The sequence below is a fragment of the Genypterus blacodes genome, unplaced genomic scaffold, assembly GCF_046128005.1.
Source record: "Genypterus blacodes isolate CSIRO-AG114 ecotype Tasmania unplaced genomic scaffold, CSIRO-AGI_Gbla_v1 ptg000044l_1, whole genome shotgun sequence".
NCBI lineage: Eukaryota > Metazoa > Chordata > Actinopteri > Ophidiiformes > Ophidiidae > Genypterus > Genypterus blacodes.
In genome coordinates, this window is record NW_027466857.1 from 3,738,919 (window position 1) to 3,761,704 (window position 22,786).

The window sequence follows — 22,786 nt, forward strand, 5'->3', positions numbered from 1 at the left end:
CTCACATTTGAGCTCTTTTTATGAAGAAACTAGATGAGAACAAATGAACACTGTATGCAGTTTAAAGTTTGGTATGAATTGTTGATTTAAGTCTGTTTTATCAGTGTGTCATACTACCATATAAAGATATATGTGCCTCCTAAAAATGAGGCCGTTAAATGTTGTGACTTATCAGCTACTGTGACATGCGGACAAAATAGGCTTGTTTCCATTACTGTTGGTGAACCCGAATGCTTTATGACCAGATCAATAAAGGCTGTAGACTACTGTATATCTGGGATAGCGGATCTATACGAATCAACTCTTTAATTCACAGCTATGAGTCAAGAGGCGAGATAGATGATAATAGAGTCATTTAACCTCCGAGTGACCCTGCTGTTGGATTAAAAGCATGGCTCAGGAGACATTGGGATAATCAGTCTCTGTGCTGGTCAGTAGCAGCGCAAGAAATGGCTGTGTACGGTTAGCATGAGGTTGTGGGAGTGTGTGTGAATGTATGTGTGTGACCACTAAAGTCAAACTGTAATGCGAGCCACTACATAAACCCTGGCAGGGTCTTCTACTCCTTTAAAACCACAAACAGATTTACGGCAGATTGGAGTTTTAGTCATGCAGTGCACACATTTCTCAAAGGCCGAGCTTCTCTGAGAGCTGAAAGAAACTCACTCAGGTGTTTATGATTCACATCATTCACTTAATACACATTTCTGTATTTGTATTTTCAAATTTCTTTTTTTTCCACACACTTTATCTTATTGTGTCTTTCCCTCTCCTGTCCTTTTGATCCACAATACTATGAAATAGCTCAGTTTTAGCACTGCAAAAATGTGAGTAAGTCGAATTCACTACTTTGTGGTATGGGTGAAAAACATAGGCCAAATAGTTGTCCAGCTAAATGATCCTGGGTCTGACCGTGACAGGAACACCTTACACGAATGACAGGAATTTAGCATACTTTAAAATTTCATGTAAAAATCCAGACTTAAAGGGGAAATACTGTTATTTCCATGGTCTTTTTTTCATTTTGGGATCTATTTTGAAATATTTGGAATGCTACAATTCGCAAAAACATATTGACCCACTCTCCCTTGCTGCTGCTGCGGTTTTAGGAACTGTCTCTTCAAGGTCCCTATCTAGTTAAATGGATTGTAGTCAACTACCAGCATTAGTTATGAGCATCTGTTTTACACTGGCTGTCAAACAGATGCTGACTAAATACTCACTCTCTGGTCTCGTACTTTGTTGGTGTGTCTAGCCAGGTGTGTTCAAACATGAACATGTTCTTAAAAATGTGTTAAAGAAGTTAAGGAGGGAGGAAGGTTGGCCACATATGGTTTTGTCTTACTGGATTCATTTCAACAGCATCGACCTTGAGTTTTGCAACTTTGCCAATATTCAACACGTACCTTTCTATATTATACTGTAATAGTGAAGGCATTGAGACAAAACACAATATATCCCCTTTAAACACATCGAGTGAGAAGCATATTGGAGCAGCCCACATCCATAGTGTAGTTAGCTATATGAAACCCATTGTTGTTTGACCCTCTTGACTTCTTTTCTAGGCTCAAGCCTGACATTACCAACGAAAAATGTCTCCGCGCATTTACATTTAAATGATAAACAACAAAACGCAGCATTATTTATGCTCCCACTTTACATATAAGAAATGTTTTTTGTGCTTTCTGTTGAGCCCCCTTCTGTCAACGCGTGGCCCAAAACGTGAAAAACAATATTCCCAGATCTGTCCAAATATAGACTTGCGGCTGTGTGTTGATTCGCTATCTTGCCCTAGCTGTGTGCTACCCCTGGGTCACCGTCCTCCATCATGTCATCAACAAGCTCTGCCGCCAAAGGAGCAGGCTAAGCTCTGTGTAATCAACTCCACTGGGAACACACTTGAGAAGAAAACAAAGCCACACTGTTCTCTCTTCTGTTCTATCTTCCATTCTTAGCCTCCCTCGCTCTCTCTCTCTTGTTCCTCTGTCTCTCCAACTCCACACATAGGCACACACAAGATGTTTCCACTTGCATTCATATACACACCACCTCTCTGGAGCACACAGAAACGTTTTGAGGGGGATTGATGGCCCTGCAGCTTTGTAATTATGGAGTTGAACTTGTTAAAAATATACTTCCTTTTTTTTTTACATGTGCGGCATCACTATCTGTACAGTATAAGCTTTTAATTACAGCTCCTGCTCACATTATTGCATTGCCCTGCAGAAAATACGATGTAGAAGCCAGAATAGGATATTGGTTTCCAATTCACTGCCATTACAAATTAATGTTTCATCAGCACACACAGGACACAACACACCCTCTATGATGAGGATCTAACAGTGTTAGAACAATAGCCCAGTAAAATGGAAGTTGGAGGTTGGAGAAACGAGGAGATTTGGAGACTTTGCAAACCTCCAGAGTCAAAGCCCGTTGAAGAAGCCAAAGGCAGAGCAAGTGGGGTGAGTTTTGTGGGGTGGGATTTAAGTCAAGTCTCCGGGATGATAATGATCTCCTTCAAGGTGAAAGAGTAATTCATCAGAGATAAAGACATGAGGAAGAGCAGTTGGTCCTGATGAAAGATGGGATGGAGAGAATTACACCTGCATCCGGGGAGGAAACAAGAACGACAGAGACTGAATGAAGGAATGGAAACTGTCTCTCTCTGTTATTAACACATCAGGCAAGTTACTGAGAAGCAGAGAAGCAGAATAGAGCGGTCAAAGAATGTCTCTCTCACTCTTTTCAGTCCAGGTATAAACATGAAAAATATCTACAGTTTACTTCAGTAACTTCACAACTTATTATTATTGAATGGGTTCGGCCAGCTTGTCAGCATGTCATCTAGAAGCCACTAGAAGCTATTATTGCATCATTTAGAGTCCTGTTATAAATGTTAAGTAATATTAAATTAAGACATGGCTCGTAAACATTGCTTTTGTTAATCTCCGAAAAAGGCGCAATCATGAACGATGGTTTTGCAATTTGGGGCTGTTGCAGACCAAAGTTAACGATCGCGACAGCACTGTGAAGTTATAAATCCAAAACAGTAGTCCTGGATCGCAGCATGAGACATGACGACTGATCGATCGGTCGATTTATCGCTCTTGTTACAAAAGACTGTGTGCAACAAGGTTTCTCACAATTTGACTGATGCTGCAAACCAAATATGTAAACCACCATATAACATATTTTTCCCTGCTTGTCGTACTACTTGTTGTACTACATTACATGTTAATTGCAGGTATTGCATTTTTGCCTCGTTTGGAGGATGAATTAGCCTGCCAGTTGCATATTAGAGGCCTTTTCACTGCGCGTTTGGTTTGTTTTGAGTTGTTTTGCATTTGTATCAGGCTGGGCAAGAGCGGCTGAGAGGCTGCTTAGATATTCATTTTAGATTCATTCAGGTGTTACGGCCTTGACACCTCCAGTTGCTCTTCAAGATTGCTATCAGTGACCTCTGATTTGGGTAGCCACGTTGTCATGCTGCACTGTCTTGATGTATTGTGCACAGCGGTAATACCTGAAGCCCCGGAGACGGAGATGGAAAAGCTGGATGAGGTGGAATGCAGGCGGGAGTGGGGAGGAGGTGGGGGGGGCGGTGGAGGTGGCGGTGGACGCGTGGCTGTGGAGTAGGGCTTGGATAGTTTCTGTGGAGTTGACTGTAGCCATTAGGCTGAGCCACCCTTTTTCTCTTTGTATAAATAAAACAGCAATGCTTTTAAGGGGGCAAATGGGGGACGGGAGGATGGCAGATTCATCCACAGTTATGGCTTCAGTGAAAAGTGGAATGGATGGACAACGTTTGCTTTCTTGGAAGACTTGTAGAAGAAGCCTGTATTCTCAGCTCTGGATTTAACAAAAAAAAACACCTGTGTACTGTAGCTATAGATCACAACAAGATAGGAATCATTGCTTCTACTATTTTCATATTCTAGTATTGATAATCTACCACAGAACATGGAGATGCCTGATCCATTCCATTACTGCATTTTCAACAGCTCTCTAAAGCATCAAACAATTCAAACTACACAAGGATGTTGGCTTACATACTTCATCTGCCTTGCTCGTCATCATCTCAGAGTGAACCTGCATTTCCCCTGTGGATGGATGCTGTCATCCTCCAAGAATTAGAGTAAGAATTTGATTAAATTTTCATGCAGCGTTTTGTTCCTCATTTTGAAAAACAATATCTACCAGTTCTTCAGTTTAATTAAAGTGTCTCATAGGCAAGGCGGAGCTGTGTAATGTAATCGTTCTGTCAGAGAGTACACAGAATAAGCCTTGAGTTGTTGCAGTGTAAACATGAGCACAGACAGTACAGTAACGACATCAATACATGCTCACTGTATTGTTTACATTCAACTTACAAGACATTGTGTCTTAAATAATCCCTTATGTATCCCATATGTGAACATCTACATTAATGTATGAAGTGTCTGAATACACATCATTAGTGTATGAAAGTGTGTATGTAAGTGATTTTAGAAGTCTTTGTGCTGTGAGTTAGGGTTACAGATACTTAGATACTTTTATTAATTGTCATTTTGCATGCAATTCACTGCAAATCGCATGCAATTGAAATTTATCTTGCACCCCCTCATATCACACACACACAAACACATGCAGAGGGGGTGCACATGGTAGATAATGGTAATGATACATGATTGGTTACTAATAAGCTTAAATATATTCAACAGTAATGTGGTTAAGTGTGGCACAATGATATTCAATCAGAGATGGAGATTTGGCATATTATCTGTTGTAGCTATACATTTATACATTAAACGTACAGCGCTCTATAGTGTGCTTGCAGTAACGTTTTTTTTGCTTTTCTTGCTCCTCTCACTGGACAAGTTGTGTTGCTTAATTGATTTGTGAACTTCTCGGCAGTACTTTCTATTGACGAACATACAAACAAAGACAAAGCACGGTGAATGCACTCTGTCAATACCTACATCTCATTCTAAACTGTTAGTGTCGACCTTGATGGCTTCTTTGTTTGTGTTGTAGCTTTCCTTATCAAAGGCGTTTGGTCCCGTTCTCCTCCGCAGACAGACTTCATAGGCTACATCAGCACTAAGGCAGTTTTATATATTCACCCTTAATTAGTTCCATTTAAAATAAAACGCTATTGTCTCTCAACTGCACTGTTGCGAAGCTATTCCTCATGAAAGAAGGACCTCCTAGGTGCTGTTCAAGTACACTTCAATATGCAGCAGCCTCAAACTAAGCACCACCTTGAGCAAATGCCTCAGCGCACCAAAAGTCAGTGGAAGCGAATTCTAATTTAAGAGTGTAAAAAGAGCAAAACCGCATTTCTTACGGCAATTCTTCTGGAGAACAAAGCTTAACTGTAATAGTAATTAAACAGGCGTGCCGTTTAATAAGTGAGAGTTTCTGTGAGGCTATAGCAGGGGTATCATTCATGTTTGGTTCCCGCAAATGACAAATTCTGTGTTTGAGTTATATGGATATATGTATTTGTCATTCCTTTTCTTAGGCCTGTAAAATATGGAAGGAGGTAATTGAAGTGAATGCAAATGACCTATCAGGGTTGATTGGCACAATGTTGCAGTAAATGCCTACATCTGTTGTTGAATGCCTGGGACATGGAGGTAAAATTTACAGTACGTTTGGGGAATATTGTGTTTGAGACGGCGGAAGAAAGAAAAGAAGAACGAGAGGGAAAAAGATTGCAGGAAACAGCATGCAGTACGTTCAGTTGTTCATCATGACACCAAACCACCAGCCAAGATATCCACAATACATTTCCCCTTAGCGCTCCCCTCTGTTGCCTTCCACTTGAATTATTCTTTTCCAGTTAATGTCCGGCTCAGCGCCACTCATACACTTATTAAATATTGAATTATTTCACAGCAATAATCTTGTTAACAGAGCAATGAAAAAGTTTAAGGCCCACCTAAAATGCCCCACATCGATCTTTCATAATTCCAGGATGCCTTTTTAATTCAATTGCTGACCTTTTTGTTGAGCTGAGAGCAGCATTATTTAATTAATCATGACATACAGCTTTCCTTTTTGCGGAGGAGTGTGTGATTGCACGTCCAAAATAGCGTCTTAAGAAAATATTGCAAGTGCAGGAGAGAAGAGAGAGAAAGGATTAAAGCAGGAGCACTTTTGTGCACAGCTACTTTCTAGACTTGTAGGATGTGGTCTTAACAGCGGCATCAATGAGATCACCCTCAGTGAATACAAAATTAACTCAGCTGTAGACTTGGAGGTAGACTTCATCGAAAACATTGGGTGTAATTGGGTTAAAGTTACTAAATACCCCCCTAGACTCCCAGCTTTGTATTTGAATAGAAAGCTCATTCTCTGCTATTGTGTTCTGCTTTTTGACATATTGTTTTAATCAAATGTGTTATGTGTTCCCAATCGATATAGAGCATATGAGTGCTCTGACATGCATTGCCATCCTAGTGGGGTTGTGACCTCCAATTATATGAACAGTTCAAGGCAATTAATTAAAGGCAATGGCTTCTCACTATGGAACCCTGCCAGCCACTTGCCACATATGGAGCTTGTGTCACGAGAGACATTTGTCACAGGCAAGGTCATTGGGCAGTCAAAGCCCTGCAGTAAAACAAACTGTGGCACGTCTGTTTCCCCATGTCTCAATACCAAACAACATCAAATATTAACACCAGCTTTCAAGCAGATACCAGTAACTTCTGACTGAATGCCGCTTTGATAGATTATCTGCCACTACAAAAGGGCTCCTCTGAAGATTTCTCTTGTGGGCATCCAAAATATGAAAGTGATGCTGAGTGTAATTGCTACTGTAAGTGGATGAAAAAAGATTGACACCCTGCACCCAAGCCAATCCTTCACCCACTCCACACCATCCAATTAAGCCTTGATTACTGCTTTACGATGTACACTTTGGCCTTAAGAGTCATGTGTTCCGTCAATGGGTAAGGTCGACAAAAGCTGCATTATCCTAAAGCCCTCCAGTGGTTCGATTACAAGACTGTTACCCCTCCTGAAGTGTGTTTACTTTGTTTTAATAGGATGTTGAAAATAGGTCTGTATTGCCATTAGTATGTGTTATAAATGAGCAGGCTATCAGCCAACTCTAAAAGGGAAAAGTTTAAGATTACACATGGGAAAAGGGAAGATTGGGTCGCATTTGGTAATTAAGCTGCAGTAATTCAAAACACATAAAAGTGGGAGAGTGTCCACGGTCGAATGAAAATCACAACAGCGCCGACTCCACCTCCCTCCTTTCTTACCGTGGGGAAAAGCACCATTAAGCATAAATTCAGATTTTAGCCATTCATCCCCATACGGCACTGTAACTACCAATAAAAGGAGGGTGGCTCTTATTCATCCAGCTGACACAGAGCTCAGAGCTGTTTAGATTTGAATGTGGGAAAATCCAATATGGAAAGGGAATTTTTTTAGTATGTGGGGTTAACACACACACACACACACACACACACACACACACACACACACACACACACACACACACACATTCAAAATGAGTTGAATTCCCATGAGATCTCCAGTTTTCACTTAAAAAAATGTAACATGCAAAATCCCTGAAAAGGAAATTTGCTGTAAGAATACACTGAGCTTTATAAGACATTTGAAAATTGAAGTGATGGCGTGTGAGAGCATACTGGCATTGTTGAACAGGAATTGCACGTTTTCCCCAATAAATGAGCTGTAGAAAGCTGTGAATGAGATAACTGGATGTTTTTGCTGCTAGAGTGATTACCTACCAATCAGATTGAGTGAGCTGGCAGGTTGCATTTCAATGTTTCCCACTCACAATAACATTAGCAGCTTGAAATCAATTGGGGTAGATGAAAAGCCTGCAGGAGCCCAGTCTGGGTATTACAAGCCCGAGAATCTTATCAGAACATCTACATGCGAGTAAATGGATTGGCTGCAACTACAATAGATTCTTACTGAATAGTTTTTGCTTCCCCAAAGGACTGATTTGACTAAGGCATGTGGGTTAAGTTAATTTGAGACAGATAATGGTTGCAATTGTCTAATTAATGCTGACACTACCTTGTGTGAGTGTGAGTACTCAGGGCTGTGTGTGAGCATGCACCTGTTTGTTTGGGTGCTGCTATGTATGCATGTTTGTGCACCTATCTCTGTGCGTGCACGCAAGTACCAGTATGTGCTTTGACGACACTGACCTTCATATCTCCTGGGCATGCTGGCAGCCATTTATCTTTTATTCATTCTGCCATTTGTGACCAAGGCAGCTTGGCTGGCACACAGACACTTGTCAAGACAGAGCCTATCCCATCATATGCTGCATGCTGGAGCCTGAATGACTATAATAGAACAGTTTCCACAGCGGTTTTGGTCCCATTCGCAACAATTCACCAGTAACACTGCCATTTTTTCTAAATAAAATAGATTGTTCAGCTTGTTGTTACCTGCCAAAGGGACTGGTAGGGGAGATGACCTTCACAGCCCCAGGAGTTGTTCCATACCCTGCTAGTTTTAGAAAGACCGTACAATTTTAACATATGTCAGTGAATCAGTTTCAGTGTTACTACTGGCCAAAACTGACTGAACCATTATTCCTTTTGTGCAGTGTAAGGTCCTGTTAACCAATTCAAAATCACTATAAGAAAACTACCATAAAGTAATGGTGACATCCTGCATTTCCCTGTAACCTGGCTGTGGAGTTGGGCTATTGGTGCAACTACAGGACTCACTCGGTTTGTTATTAGCCGACACAAGCTTAGACTCGCAATCAACACAAGGGCAAAGCTTGTTGCTTGTTGCACATGTGCTGAGCTCATTGATTTCGCTATTAGACAGGAACAGCATCTGAAAACCATCACAAATATCAGGTGCAGCCAGTGTCTGGCTGTGCCCACTGTGCATTAGTATTTTGATACAGTAATTTGTGTCCATAGTTACTATGTCAACGTGGTCACACAATTTATAAGATGTTCCTACCCATTATTTGTATTGACATTGCATGTCACACCTCCTCTACTGTAGAACATCAGGTATACAAGAAGATATTTACTTTGAAGTCAACAATCAATATACCAAAAACAACTCAGACCTGTTTTGAAATAAAAACACAACACAGATTGTTCCTAAAAGCAAATGTGACATTCCATCAGTTTCCATTTAAATTAATGACTGACCAATATAGCTCATTTATAATTTAATTGACAACTAAATCTTTCATTGAGCATATTAGCAGTTTGCATTTGTTTTGAAGACAGTGAAATGACTATGCCTATGGTACACCATGTGCTGGTAAAACTGCAGCATCTCACACATTTCCCAGTTAAAACAGCTACATTTACAAGGCCAGTAAGACATGTTTACACCCTGAGACATCACAAGGTTACAAGAAAATGAAAATACCTTGATAACATAACTTTTGTAGCAATATCAAGGGAACTCCCCTTAATGTGACTCAGCCTTTCATACCCAAATTATGGCACTGGGATTAGATCAAGCATCTCATCGAAATGTGCACTGATTGCTTAAGTAGCTCCGGCATAAAAATGCTGGAGGAAACTCATGAGATCGGAGGCTTCTGATAATGACAATTCACTGGTTTCTGGCATGGCTCTGATTTTTCTGACCTAGTCATCAGCTCGCAGCAAGCACACAGTTTTACAGTTCTCATTTCTGCACTCACTAAATCATTCTCGCCTGATTGTCCCCACCTAAGTTCATTTGTCTCACAGAAGAATCCACCTAATATCTATTGTTTCCTGGGAAGGCTATAATACAGTGAATCGCAGCGATGTCACCTTTCTCCCCTGAGATTTGAAAAGTGGATCGAGGTGGAAAAACAAACTTTTTCTCACAGGCTGGTTGACATCAACCAATATAACAGTTATTAAGGGAGAAACACTTTCAGATCTAACAACGGGTAGAATGATAAAAAACGCTAGTTCTAGTCATTATTTTCACTTTCTTCTCCTGAACCTTTCATGTAGTTGACTCCTTTGATCTAGAGCCTTTGATGGCAGATTGTAAATACAACACTATCATGTTTTCTGTTGCTGTCAGGGGTTAGCTCTTGACACCTGCACAATGGATTTGTCCATCAGATTATTTTTGCTGACAGGGTTGACGTTTTTTTTTTTTGTCCAAGGTTGTGTTGCATTGTTCATGCTTGTCTCAGGAAAATAATCTCCTGCTTTTGTTTTTGTGATGCAGATAATCCTACACATGCCCACGTTTTGCGTTTGTTGTACATGAACAACAGCTTATAGTTTATTGGTGCCAGTTTCATGAGGATTTTATCTAGTATTGGCTGAGATTTGGGACACTGGATCAAGTTGTTACATAAAAATGATATCTGTAATTGCAATGAAGCAAAACTCTCATTTGAATTAATGGTTTCTATTTCTTCCTAAAATGTTCTGTTTTGCCTTTGTTCTCCCAGATGATAATTGCAGACTGAGTGACTACCGCAAACTGAAAACCAAGATTCTGGAGCTGCACGACAAAAGATACATGGAGTCTAACATCTATAAGAACCACAAGGACGACATGGTGTCAAGAAAGCATTTGGTTGAGATGATGTTCAAACGCTTTGACGCAGATAACAACGGACATGTGGATGCCAGCGAGCTTTCACAGGTAAGAGCACTCAACTAAAGATGCATTTTGCTGCTGAATGAGGCATCATTGAAAAAAGCAACATTTTATTCCAATCAGTTTCTCGCATGAAAGGAACAGTTTTGGATCTAATATCAATGTTTTTTTTTTTTAAATATCTTTCTACAGGAAGTGTGTTTTTCATTGCCATTTTAAACAGCGACACTACTGCTGTCGAATGCATAACTGTTGTGCGTAATTTCACTCAACACTTTTACCTGATTTATTCTGGTGTGGGTAATCATTTCTAAACACTCATGTGGACTTGTGTTGTTGTTTGTGCGTGTGTGTATTGCCATAGGGGTGTGGGGTGTCATGATATTAATTCCTTTGTGCTTTCCAAGATGTATGAGATTGCAGTGAGGTTTATTTTACTTTAGATCCTCTTAGACACTAATCTCTTTTTGTGTCTTCATCTAATCTCTGTCGACGTGGCGCAAGCATTATTTTTGCACTATGTCATGAGTCTATTCAATGAGAATGCACACTGACCTGGTGTCACTTTAGTTTGGTAAGGGGAAATCATGGTTTACTGCAGCGGGATTGAGAATACAATATAGTATAGATAACGCTTCCACAGATCCTGCTGGTGTAGACAGCGAGGGCGTGGACCCCTGGACAGCAGGATAGGGACCAAACGGGTAATGGTGGGGAGAAGGGGGGATGAAAATAGCATCAATCAGCAGTGGAAGCAGCAGAGAGAAACATTAAAAGTAAGCATGCATGTGGCAGAACTGATGCTAGACCCTTCTCTGGCAGGCCTTGCTAGTGTTATCTAACGGTAGTTCAAGGATGTCACAAGACACATACTCCCCCTTTCTTGCCAGATATGTTTGTTCTGAACTGCTAGAATGATTCAGAGATCAACAACTACAACTGTGGTGTTGAAGATGTCACAAGCTTTCATGTGACCCATGACCTCACGTACAAAATGTCTGTTGCACTAGTATCTCTCATCTCTGCCAGAGACTTTCATATGTTACTTTTATCTAAATAAATTCATCCCAAAGAGGCTGATTATGAACAGTGTTCGAGTGTTTCAACTAAACATGTTGATACTTTCCATAATTGTGTCCCTTTAACTCTTATGAACCTATGCTCTGGTTGTGGTAGTGCAGGGCTCAAGGTAAATCCTTTAAAAAGCAATATGGGTCAAAGGGCCTCCATGCTCTAAGGAGATTACAGCTTTTGACCAGCACTGCCAAGAGGAATGGTTGTAAAAAAGAGCATTTTGTGGCTGGGATGTGGAATGAAGATATTCCGTGCTTAACAATACAGTCTCCCAGTACCCGAGGATAGATTTAATATAGACAGCATTTGAATAATTGAAAGGGTAAGCAACCTGTGGTGGTTTTCAGAGCCATGATATGCGGTTCTCAGGTCAGTTTCCCGCTGATCCAATAGGATATCCAATCTGTACAGGGGTCACCTTGGTGAGCGCTGTCTGAGTCTCCTCCACCAAGGAGCTCACGTTGAATTCATTTGATTTGATTTTCTTATTTTGGGTTCAAAGCTTCTTTATTGAGTTACCTCTCAAAACTATTGATATTGTTGGGGCATATTTTCATATTTTTCCATATTTTTCCATGTAGAGTGGTACCGTGTGACAGCATGCGAGAAATCAATGCCTAGTGATTGAAATGCATAATCAAAAAACATGTTGTGATATGTTTCTTTTCTTTTTCTTTTTTTACCAAGGACCACTATCAGTCTGCTCTGTATATGAATTATGGATATGAATATGCCCTTATAGGTTATTGACTATCGCCCTGGGCAGAGTTTCAGACCTATTGATGATGCTATCTATACTATTCCAAACCTGTACCAGCTGTACCAGGTTTCCTCTCCCCAGGTGTTTGAATGACACAAGCTGGTCAGTAATAATTAAGATCCAGATGGAGAGGCTCTTTTCTCTTTTCGGGATTCCTCAAGGGCTGCTTTTAGCTCTCTTCTTCTTTTATCCTTGACACCTAAGGGAATGGTGCTACATTTCATACAGTGTTGACGGCACAACAGAGAATACTCAATGGAAAGAAGAGAAGGGGACATTACTGGAATAGTCAGGAACTGAAGTATCAGTGGATTGCAGGTTGCCTCAGTGTGGATTTCAGCTGAATTCAAAAGCAGGAAGAACAATCCAGGTGGTTATTCCCATAAGAAGCCCCTCAAAAAACAGCTCTTGCTAAAATGATGGAAGTACATCTATTTTCTTGAGTTTGTACTATTTGATAGTGAAAATTAAAAATATTTAGATTTTGGTTATATAATGTTACTGAATTATTACGTGATAAATATCATACAATGAATACCACAGAGAAATAATTTCATTAGTCTTATAGATCAATTAATTAACACAGTTTATATTGAGCTGTCCACCAGGACGCTTTCATGCGTTTAATTGTTAATTCTTCTTTAATTACTTTTTATACCAGTGTATTAAATGTTTGGTCTAAAGCCTTTCAGGAGCTATAGCTTGCATTTTTATTCTCAAACATACTGAACAGATAAAAGTTGATACTCAGTAATAAATGTACAGACTGATTTTTTTTTTTGTCCTATTCATGAATGACACAACTGTGAAAGAAGACAGTAGTTTTATGCAAATTCAGCTTAGGTGTATGGGCTCTCATAAACTGCACAAGGAAATCACCCTCTTATCACCAAATGAAAGTACAAAACCTGGGCTAGGCTCAAAGCTCACAAACAGAAGGCCTTAAATGATAACAAGTGCCCAGATAAACAAATCTACTTGAGGCATTTTGTGCTGCCCCCTAATTAACCTGTCCACCATGGACCCCCATCTCCCACCCCCCTCGCTCGCTATCTATTTTGGAGACCCAAAATGTGTTTTGTTTTTAATTTCACACCTACCCCTGAAAGTGTGTACACTGTTGGTGAAGATATGCTCCAGGTTTACCTTGAAAATAAACAAAGATAGTGAACAGGTCCTTATAGACACAGTAGCACTTCCCTATAATATGTTGCTTAAAATTTTTTACATAGGCATTATAAATTATTTTGGAGAAAATGTTGGCATTTTGGCCAACAGTATTGGCCACAGTTAAGACGGATAAGAATTTTAAAAAAGACATAGCCAAGTCCATGATAGCAAAAAGTGGTTTTGAGACGTCAGACTATAATTAAACCTTGAAGTGGACTAATGACCGGTATTGTATGTACAAGTGTGTGCTAATTCATTGCCAGAATGAAACCTAGATTATTTTCAGATTAGAACCATACTCGCGTTGCGATGTTGTATCTTTTGTCGCATTTTCTAATCGAGCGATGTCACATTGGCTCTGTAAATAAAGCTTTGATGTGACACAGTCAGAAGCTGCATTCTCAATAAACATTACAGCTGCTTTACCCATCAGTGATGTGTTGTGAGCTATTTAGCTCAAAGGCTCTGCTGAAAGCCAGCGAGCGTGTCCGTCCATGGCCCTTTTTAACAGTCGGATAGTCACTGCTGCAGGAGAGTGAGTGCAGGAATCTAAAGTAAGCAAAGGAATAAAAAGTTGTGGGGGAGTAAAGCTGTGTCATGTAAAATGTATACGAAATGGAATTTAAGCATCAAAGCCTGTGATTCAAAGATCACTTACACTGTACAAATCTTTGAAAGGCCACCTTTATGTGCAATACTCAGAGCCATAGCTAGAAGGAAGAACCAAAGAGCCAAGAGTATTTAAGTAAGTTTTTTGTTCACAAGGTGATATTTTTAACCTTGTACCAAAATATGTGATTATATTGTGTAAACCCCAATTTTTTGTAGTTTGCAATTCCTGCAAGATATGTCGTTACAAGTGAAACCTAAATTTGGAGCATGTCATCTTGGAAAGGAAGGGCGCCGATCCGATGGAAGATACATGATGTATAAAGCTGTCCCCAGTGATCAGCAGTTTGACAGCTGATCTGGTATGATGGATGTTTGGCTGCCATGCAGACGGTGTTGAGAGGGCGCATGCTTCAGCAGGACGATGATAAAACCTGCACAATGATTGTGGCCTTTTCGCAATCTGTTGTGACAAAACATCAGCTGGTCTCAGCTCATGCCACAATGAACTGACAGCTAAACTTTCACCGACTTTGACACTCAGAGGAAGAAATGGTCATGGACACGGACAGCAGCTTGCAGAGAGGGTTCTGCACATCCATTCGGCTGTCTATACGTGTGGATGGAGGGGTTCCACACTCACTAGAAGTTAAAATGGTGACAACAACGACGGCTCCTTTGTTTTGCTGTACTTAGATATACAGTAGATCAGAGATATCAGATCACCACGTGCCACAGAGGTGGGGGTCAAACAATGATAAGGACTGCAGGAACATGGTCAGTGGGGTCATTCCAAATTGGGGAGAAATGGGATAAAATACAAAGGAATTTATTCTCTTTTTCCACACATTGATGAATCCACAAAATCCTCATATCCAATCTTAAAGGTCTGAACACTCTACAATGTGGGCCAGTTAAAGCCTGGAGAAAAACCACATCTACTCATTCCGATAGTTCTCCTTTCAGCTTGATAACGGCGTCTACCAAAGGCAATATTCCATTCCATCCCACTTGCTGTGGCTGTTACAGTTTGCTGATTTGATTTGAAGTGAATCACCACTGAGACCATTTACAAACTCTGTTTTGAAAAGAAGCAGCTATCACTAATATTCAAATCCTAATTTCCTTCCTTCCTTATTGGAATATCTTATTTTAGATAGCAGTGGTTCACTATTTAATATGTCGTGAAGTCAAACTACTGGAGCGGAGTCTACACAGAATGACTAAACATCAGTGTTTGCTCTCATTGAAGGTCATCAAGCAAGAAGGTCTGTCCAAGGACATCTCTGAATGTACGCTGTTCGACCTCCTGAAGTACAACGATGTCGATGACGACGAGCATCTGACAAAGGAGGAGTTTTACACAGCTTTTGGTGAGTTTGTTTTCTTACCCGAATGCTTTTTGTGATTAGAATCATGCTTGTTCTGTGTCCTTAGGCACCAGTGTCCTTCATATGGTATATCACGTTTACATTTACATTGTCTAAGTCAGCATGGATCAAATGTCAGAGTTGCAGCAACCCAATGACTCACTCATACACTGAGTCAATAAACTGTTTCCTGATGCAGATTAATCATTTCCGTTCTACACACTGTAATCAAGATTGCCACATCATTTTTAAACACCAAAATATAACCTACTCAGACATTAATGCAATAAATACAAAAGATAACAATAGAAATGCTGTAATTTTTCACCTGATGAAGTCCAGTTGCATGAGAACGAACCCTCCTAGATTTGTATCCTTCCATTCATCTTTCTCTAAATATAATAAATTGAAGGCTGTTCCCTCTATAGACACAAGAACCTCATCAAGGGAAAAGATGCCTAATGCAGTTTAAATTGCATTTTACTTTGAAATCCAAAAGGAAACTTCACATCTGTACTCTCCCTGTGTTGCACTTCTTCAGATACATGTTGATGATGAACTTGGCTTAGTTATTTTACTTTGATATCATGCCAAAGGCTTATTCATGCAGGACTCAAGATTGTTGCCAACAGTGTTGTCGGTCCATACAAAACTTCTGCTCCATCGTGGTAGATGGGTAAAGGGGTTCAGTGTTATGTCTTTGCCAAATGAACCAGATCACAAGGAGAGATACTGAGATAGCTCTATCCAAATCCTCATTTGGCAACATAATGATGACAGGTGCTCTGACTAACACAAACACATGTGCACCCGTTTCCTCTTTTTGTTTCTTCCTCATGCCCTCTTTTATGAATGCTCTCCATCTGACATTTTCAGTCAGCTCAATATTCTCTGGCAGAGTATCTTCTGACATTTGGCAGCCTTGATGTATTTAGCAGTGGGGTAGAATGAAAAATCAACCTTCATCTCATCAGTATTAAGTGTGGAAAAAAAAGGAGAAAAGTCACGTGAGCAAACGGCAAAGTGAAGGAGTATCATCTGTTCTTACTGAAGGAGTCTTGTCTTTTCTCTTCCACATCATACGTCAGTGTGTGGGAGCAAACCCCTTCTGGCAAGCCACAGCTTTAAAGGAACCCTCATAAATCTAGGGAGAGGTGCATTTCCTTGAAGAGTTGAACGGCTCAAACTCCTGCTACTCCCTCTTCAGTTTTTCAAGTCTTTATTCCAACCTTCAAGCTCAGCTTCTCATAGGATACAAGGTGTTTGAGGTGAAAAAATATTCTGTTTTACTTTCTTTCAACCTGTTTTACTCCCTTATTCCTTCTCTTCTCTCCAGCCTTTTGTGCCACCTGAATGCCATTAATTAGCGTCGGGCCACGGAACATTGTGCTTTGTATTACTAGGTCAGCATCTCAGCTCGAATCCAGAATTTTGTGTGCACTGCAGGATTTCTTTCATGCTGTCATTTCGCTTTTCAGTTCTAACCAGTTCTGAGTTCAGACAGAAGTACATCCTTGGCAATCACTTTTGTTCACTGACGGTGTCTTCTGGCCCCGTTCTATTGTCAAAACAGTCCCATTTATCTGAATTCTAATGTTCTTTCAAGATAGACCACTTGATATGCCTATGAAACAGTTGAGAAATAAATACTCATAATGCGCACATAAGAATCAGTTGCCATAGAGAAGATATATGTTGGACATTTCAATTCAATTGAATAGACCTCATTCCTCTGACCCCAGATGAATGATCAGCATGCGGCATAAGTGTCATAAGAAGCATTAAACACAAGGACATATTACAGCAAAGCATAACTGCTAGTGATATAGGTCTAAGAAAGTAAAGTTGTATACTTTGAGGGCAACAGCATTTAAATCACGAAAGTAGCTCCCTGGCTTTTTTGGTTAATGCAAGCATTTAAAGGCCATAATCCTGAAAGTCCAACATTATTCCGTCGAAGGTAGAACAAACAAAATTTTGGGGGGACAGGTGCCGACTATATAAAGAACAATACGGGACGGCTGGTCGGTCTGACGGGGGGAGACACGATACAAAACAAAACAGGACAGCTGATCAGTCTGAACACGCTCATTGAAAAACGAATGGACGCTCATTCTCCTGCAGCGAGACGAAGAAGTATCGCCTTATTCATTTACCTGAGGCGGTACTTATTCATATGGAGCTGTGCTTAAGAGAAGAATGTTTCGGGTGTTGTCCTTCAAAGTATAGAGACTGTGTGGAATCGTTTCTGAGCCGACTGTGCTCATATTTTGGTTGGGCGGAGGTTCATTTGAAAGTTATGGTTATTCAGTTCATTGCCACATAATTCCTAAGAGGAGACTATAAAAAATCTATGGACGCACCTTAAGAGCTGTTATAAACCAAACCCGGACATAGGTAGATTTGTTGATCTGGTATGATTGGGATTATGGTGCATCTTGTGCGCTGAACAGCAGTAAAATCAGAATGACTCCCCATGAAAACAGCACCTGTCCGATTATTCGACTAATCAGGAACCTTTGCACACCTTTGTGGATTATTCAAAGCATGGCAACATTGTTTGTCAGGGTGGGAGATAAGACTGTTATGTCCATGCATTATTCATGCTTCCCTTGCATAGGCTGGAATCAGGTTGGGAATCAATTTGCTTCAGCTACCAGTGAGACGTATCTGGCAGAAGTGATGTCTTTTAATTAGATGATATGACAGATATGAATGATGTATGCTACATAAATGATGATTTTACTGTTGTCATTGTTTAATAATCTTGTAAAAAAAAAAAAAAAAAAAAGGCCTGCTGCATCATAGAGAGATACTGTGTCATCGATTGTAAATATCCGTTAACCCTTCGTAGATTAAGATAGAAATCTGTAAAATTATCGCTCCTTAACAACATACAATAATAGGAATCCTTCTTCAGGAGCAAAACAGATAGATGTTTTGCACTAAGGTCCATATTAATGTTTATGTATTTAGTGTTTAGTATAAAGAAGTAACCCATTATAGCTTTGGGACGTTGGTTAAAACCCTTACAATGCAATTGATAAAAATAAATATTCTTATATGAGCAGGCCAGCTATGCTAATAGAAGCTGGTATCTTAATGGTGGTCATCATGTCCATACATTTACATGCAGTCAGCCTAAACCCATTCTGAACAAGTAATGAATACAATCATCTCAATAATTGTAGACAATCAAGTTTTCAGTCCGTTTTCCCAACAAATGTCTAGAATTGAAGTGCATAATTAGCACAGAAAGCATGCAGAAGCGTTTATGTTGCCATTATGCATTCACACAGCACATATTTTCTGCACAGGAGCCCGACATGAGAAATGAACACGAGTCACCGCAAGATAAACGTAGGAAAAGGTCACGCTCACTCTTTGGCACAATTATTTCATAATGAAATCGCCAAAGTAGTCCCAGCATTGTGTGCCTGGTGTCCTGCTGCCAGTCAGCGTGATTGATTTCAGTTATTGCATCCAGCTGTGTGTTGTAAGATGTAAACGGTGTGTGCCGACTCAGATTAATACGAGTTAAACTGGGGCGCACTGGCTTACAAAATTCAGCAACTCCTAAAAATATACTAGGAACAACGTGTTTGACGTTGACTGGACAATTAAAGTCCACTTTGCCTGTGTACAGCTATTACCTTAGGTACACCTACAGAATGTGTGGTGCATCACTTTAGTTAAACAGCACAATCCATGCGTGTAATTAAGCTGCTTTACAAGTCAGTAGAGGTCAATTAGAAGTAACTTGATTTATCCTCTATACAGTATTGTGTAATCTCAAAAATCATATCTACACTGCACATTATTTAACCAAATAGTCTCAAGTCTTGACCTAATTTGTGCTTTTCTTAATTGTCCACAGCCATACGGTGGCATGTGCTGGTCTGGTTGGGTGTATCTGACCCTGCCTTGCTGTTTTTCAGTTGTCAAGATATTGATCTGAACCCTGACACCTCCTAAACGAAAACACAGCCAGGAGGCACGGCGCTTTGATTTCTGCTGAGGTTAGACGTCATGGCCTGACCATTAGAGTCCTCTGGGGAAACTAAGATAGAATGCAATGCAATTCTATCTTAATGTTCATCTTAATGTGGTCCTCTTGTGACTTCAATGAATTGAATGTCAGTTTTGACAATAGGTAGGGCAATAACACTAACACCATATATTGGTCGCCGCAAATGTTAGTGTATGTATCCCTGTAAGCAAGGATTTGGATGTATTGCTGAATTAGGTCCTTTTCAAAGCCTGCACTTGTGATTCTCTTTACAGCAAGTGAGCATACTAACCTAAACCATCGTGCTTTATCCTTGCAACAACATTTCTAAGGGTTGATAATCCCCGGATCTGCAGGAGGTTTGCCAAGCTTGAAAATTATTAACTTACATGCTCCACTTCTGTGCATATCATAATTAGACATTGGAACCATCTCCTCAAGGGAAGGCTTCTATTAGGGGAAATTTGTGGTTATTCCGCACCCATGGCACAGCCGCAATTAATGGATACTCAGGCTTTATACTTGTCAAAACCCCTGTTGATTATTCCGTTCACAGGCTTGAAGAAGTGCTGTTTAAATGGTTTCATTATTCATAGTTCAGCATGTTGGCTTTTCTATTTCCAAAATGTTTTAAAGAGATTTAACAGAAGTTGAACTTTTTTAGTACAACAGCCAATTCTGTATGACCAATTCTCTCCTGTGGCACGGAATGCAAACCTTTTTCTTTGTTTATTTTATCTTTAATATTATTTTCCCGTTGACAGATTATTATTTCATAAAGCTACCAGATATGTTGGCTCCCTAGTTCAACAACTCCAAGCTTTTCATTCATGTGTATTTCACAATTTGGTGCAAAAAGCTTAGCAGAAAATCTGAATGTTGAGGTCAGGGTTAGTCTGACTAATGGAAAGCATTAATGTCTGTCAAAGTATACCCAAGGTTTAGAATTAGACATTATGGCCTTTTGCATAATTACAGTAAAAGTAGTCTCACACGCTAAATAACCCCTTCCAGCTTGTCTAAGCAGGGGATCAACAATGCATTAGTAGAAATAATGTTTGCTTAAAGGCCATGGCTATCCATTGTCCATTGAGGCAATTGTTTATGTGGTGCATTTGAAAGTATTATGAAGTGGTGGTACATGTAGAGCAGGGGTGGGGTACCTTTCTCCTATCGCGGGCAATTTACATTTTGCCATCAGCTCTCGGGGGCCATACTAGATTATGAAACACACAACAATTTTTTTTTGGGGGGGGGGAGTTGCGCGTCGAAATTTGCCCCCTGATTGAACACAAAAACTTCTCTCGACGTGGGGGCGGTGCACTTTGAAACTCGTGCTGCAATCTGTCGGTCTGACGGGGGGATTATAATCACAGGACAATTATTTATGTGACGTCATCGAAACAGTGTCTCGCGGGCGGGATCAAAGGGTGAGAGAAAATCGAAATGCAGTACATTTTCTGCAATATTCTAATACAAATCATTTTTTCTCTCTCTCTCTCTCTCTCTCTCTCTCTCTCTCTCTCTCTCTCTCTCTCTCTCTCTCTCTCTCTCTCTCTCTCTCTCTCTCTCTCTCTCTTTCCTGCATCTGCTAGTTTATTATTCCCAGAACCTATCCTAGCATATGGTAGGTGTTTTGCAGGCACAGTATAGCAGGCAGTCACACAGTTTGTTTGAAATAAACAGAATGGTTGGCGTGAATAGTTTACTCTGTGCAAACATCTCAGATGAAGAATTGAAGAATTAAAGGAGAAAAAGAGGGGGTAAAACTTCACGGACAAATGTCAAAACACCCAATTAACCAGTGATCTTGTGCAGTGCAAACAGTGGAGCGAAGCCACAGCAAAACAAAGATAGAAAGAAAACAAAAAGTAATTTAAAAAGAAATTGATCTCAGCTGATTTAAACAAATATAAATAATAAAACACTCGGCAGGATGCAACAACATAGGAGGGGAGAATAAATCCGGGTTAAAGGGAAAGCTCTCCTTATGTATTTTCGTTCCCTCTGAGGTTTCAAAGTGCTTTCCTCGCTGTCAGATTTGCTTTGCATTTCACAGGAAAAAAACAGCTTGCCGCATTCACCGAGCTCAACGCTTAACAACTCTTGTCAACCAGTCTAACGTGTTAGTATGCACAATTTGCAGTCACAAGGCACACCATTATTTAAATGTCATGTCATGTTGACACAGGGTGAAAGGAAAAGTTGATGCATGTGCCAATCTCTCTACATTCTCTCAGCCTGTAACAACTACATAAACACACATGTATATTAGGAATGTAAGGATGCACCAATGTAGCATCATCAATTTTTAAGGACATTCCAGCACACATTGAGATCCTATATGCTTTGTACTCCCCTAAACCTATTTTAATTTCCATTGTCCTATTTGTGAAGTCGAGTTACAAAGTCACATTTTGTGGTTGAATTAAAAAATAGGAAAATTGAATCGAATCATAATGGTAATAACACAATTCTGATGTTTGGAATTTGTTCCATAAACCCTAAGTCCAATAAATCAAATCCCCTTGGAGCCAAAGATTTACAGTCCCAATGTATAAACTATATACTGCCACACCCAAGCACCCAAGCACCCAAACAGGTTGCATTTCAACTCACAAATGTAAAAATCACATAAGGAATAGTGAACTGAAACTTGCTATCATCAGTAGTAAAAAGTAAATCAGAGCAGCATGTTACGTTTATAGCCAGGAGTTGGGTCATGCAGGTGAAATATGCACCCATTAAATCACAGCCTCCAATACTATAGCTTAAGTGCTGTATGATTTACTTGTTGCTGTGAGATAGGGGAATTTTTCATTAGTTGTTTTCCACAAGGTAGCTGTGATAAAATTAGTCCAATTAGAGCCCCTCCTAGGCTGTGTTGCATACTAATGCCAAGCCGTCCCTGAGGAGTTCTCCCAACAGCTGCTCTCAAAACAGACTTGAGGCAGATCAGCCAGAGGTAATACACTCACTAAGGCCATTTGATAATCTTTTACTGCCGTCTTGATGCTTTGAAGGTTTTTGGGGAGGAGAGAGGAAAAAGGGAATTATTACCCTCTTGCCCCTTTGCATATTTCCTGCATTTTAGATGTCTTTTCAGAACTGTGCTACTTGTGATTTGTGTAATGCTGGACACACTCGCTCCATGCAAACTAAGCGAGAGAGAGAGAGAGACTGGCACTTGGGCTTTGGGAAGGTTTTTAGTTCAGGACACTCGAC

General features: G+C 40.1%; 1 protein-coding gene across 1 annotated transcript in view; it reads left to right on the forward strand.

The window, feature by feature from the left end:
* Positions 1-22,786, forward strand: part of LOC142999633 (follistatin-related protein 5-like) — a 107,788-nt gene that overhangs the window by 59,644 nt on the left and 25,358 nt on the right. Inside the window, exons 5-6 of the mRNA XM_076149256.1 lie at positions 10,418-10,614; positions 15,435-15,555. Of these exons, the coding sequence (XP_076005371.1) occupies positions 10,418-10,614; positions 15,435-15,555 (318 nt within the window). The remainder of the gene's footprint in view (positions 1-10,417; positions 10,615-15,434; positions 15,556-22,786) is intronic.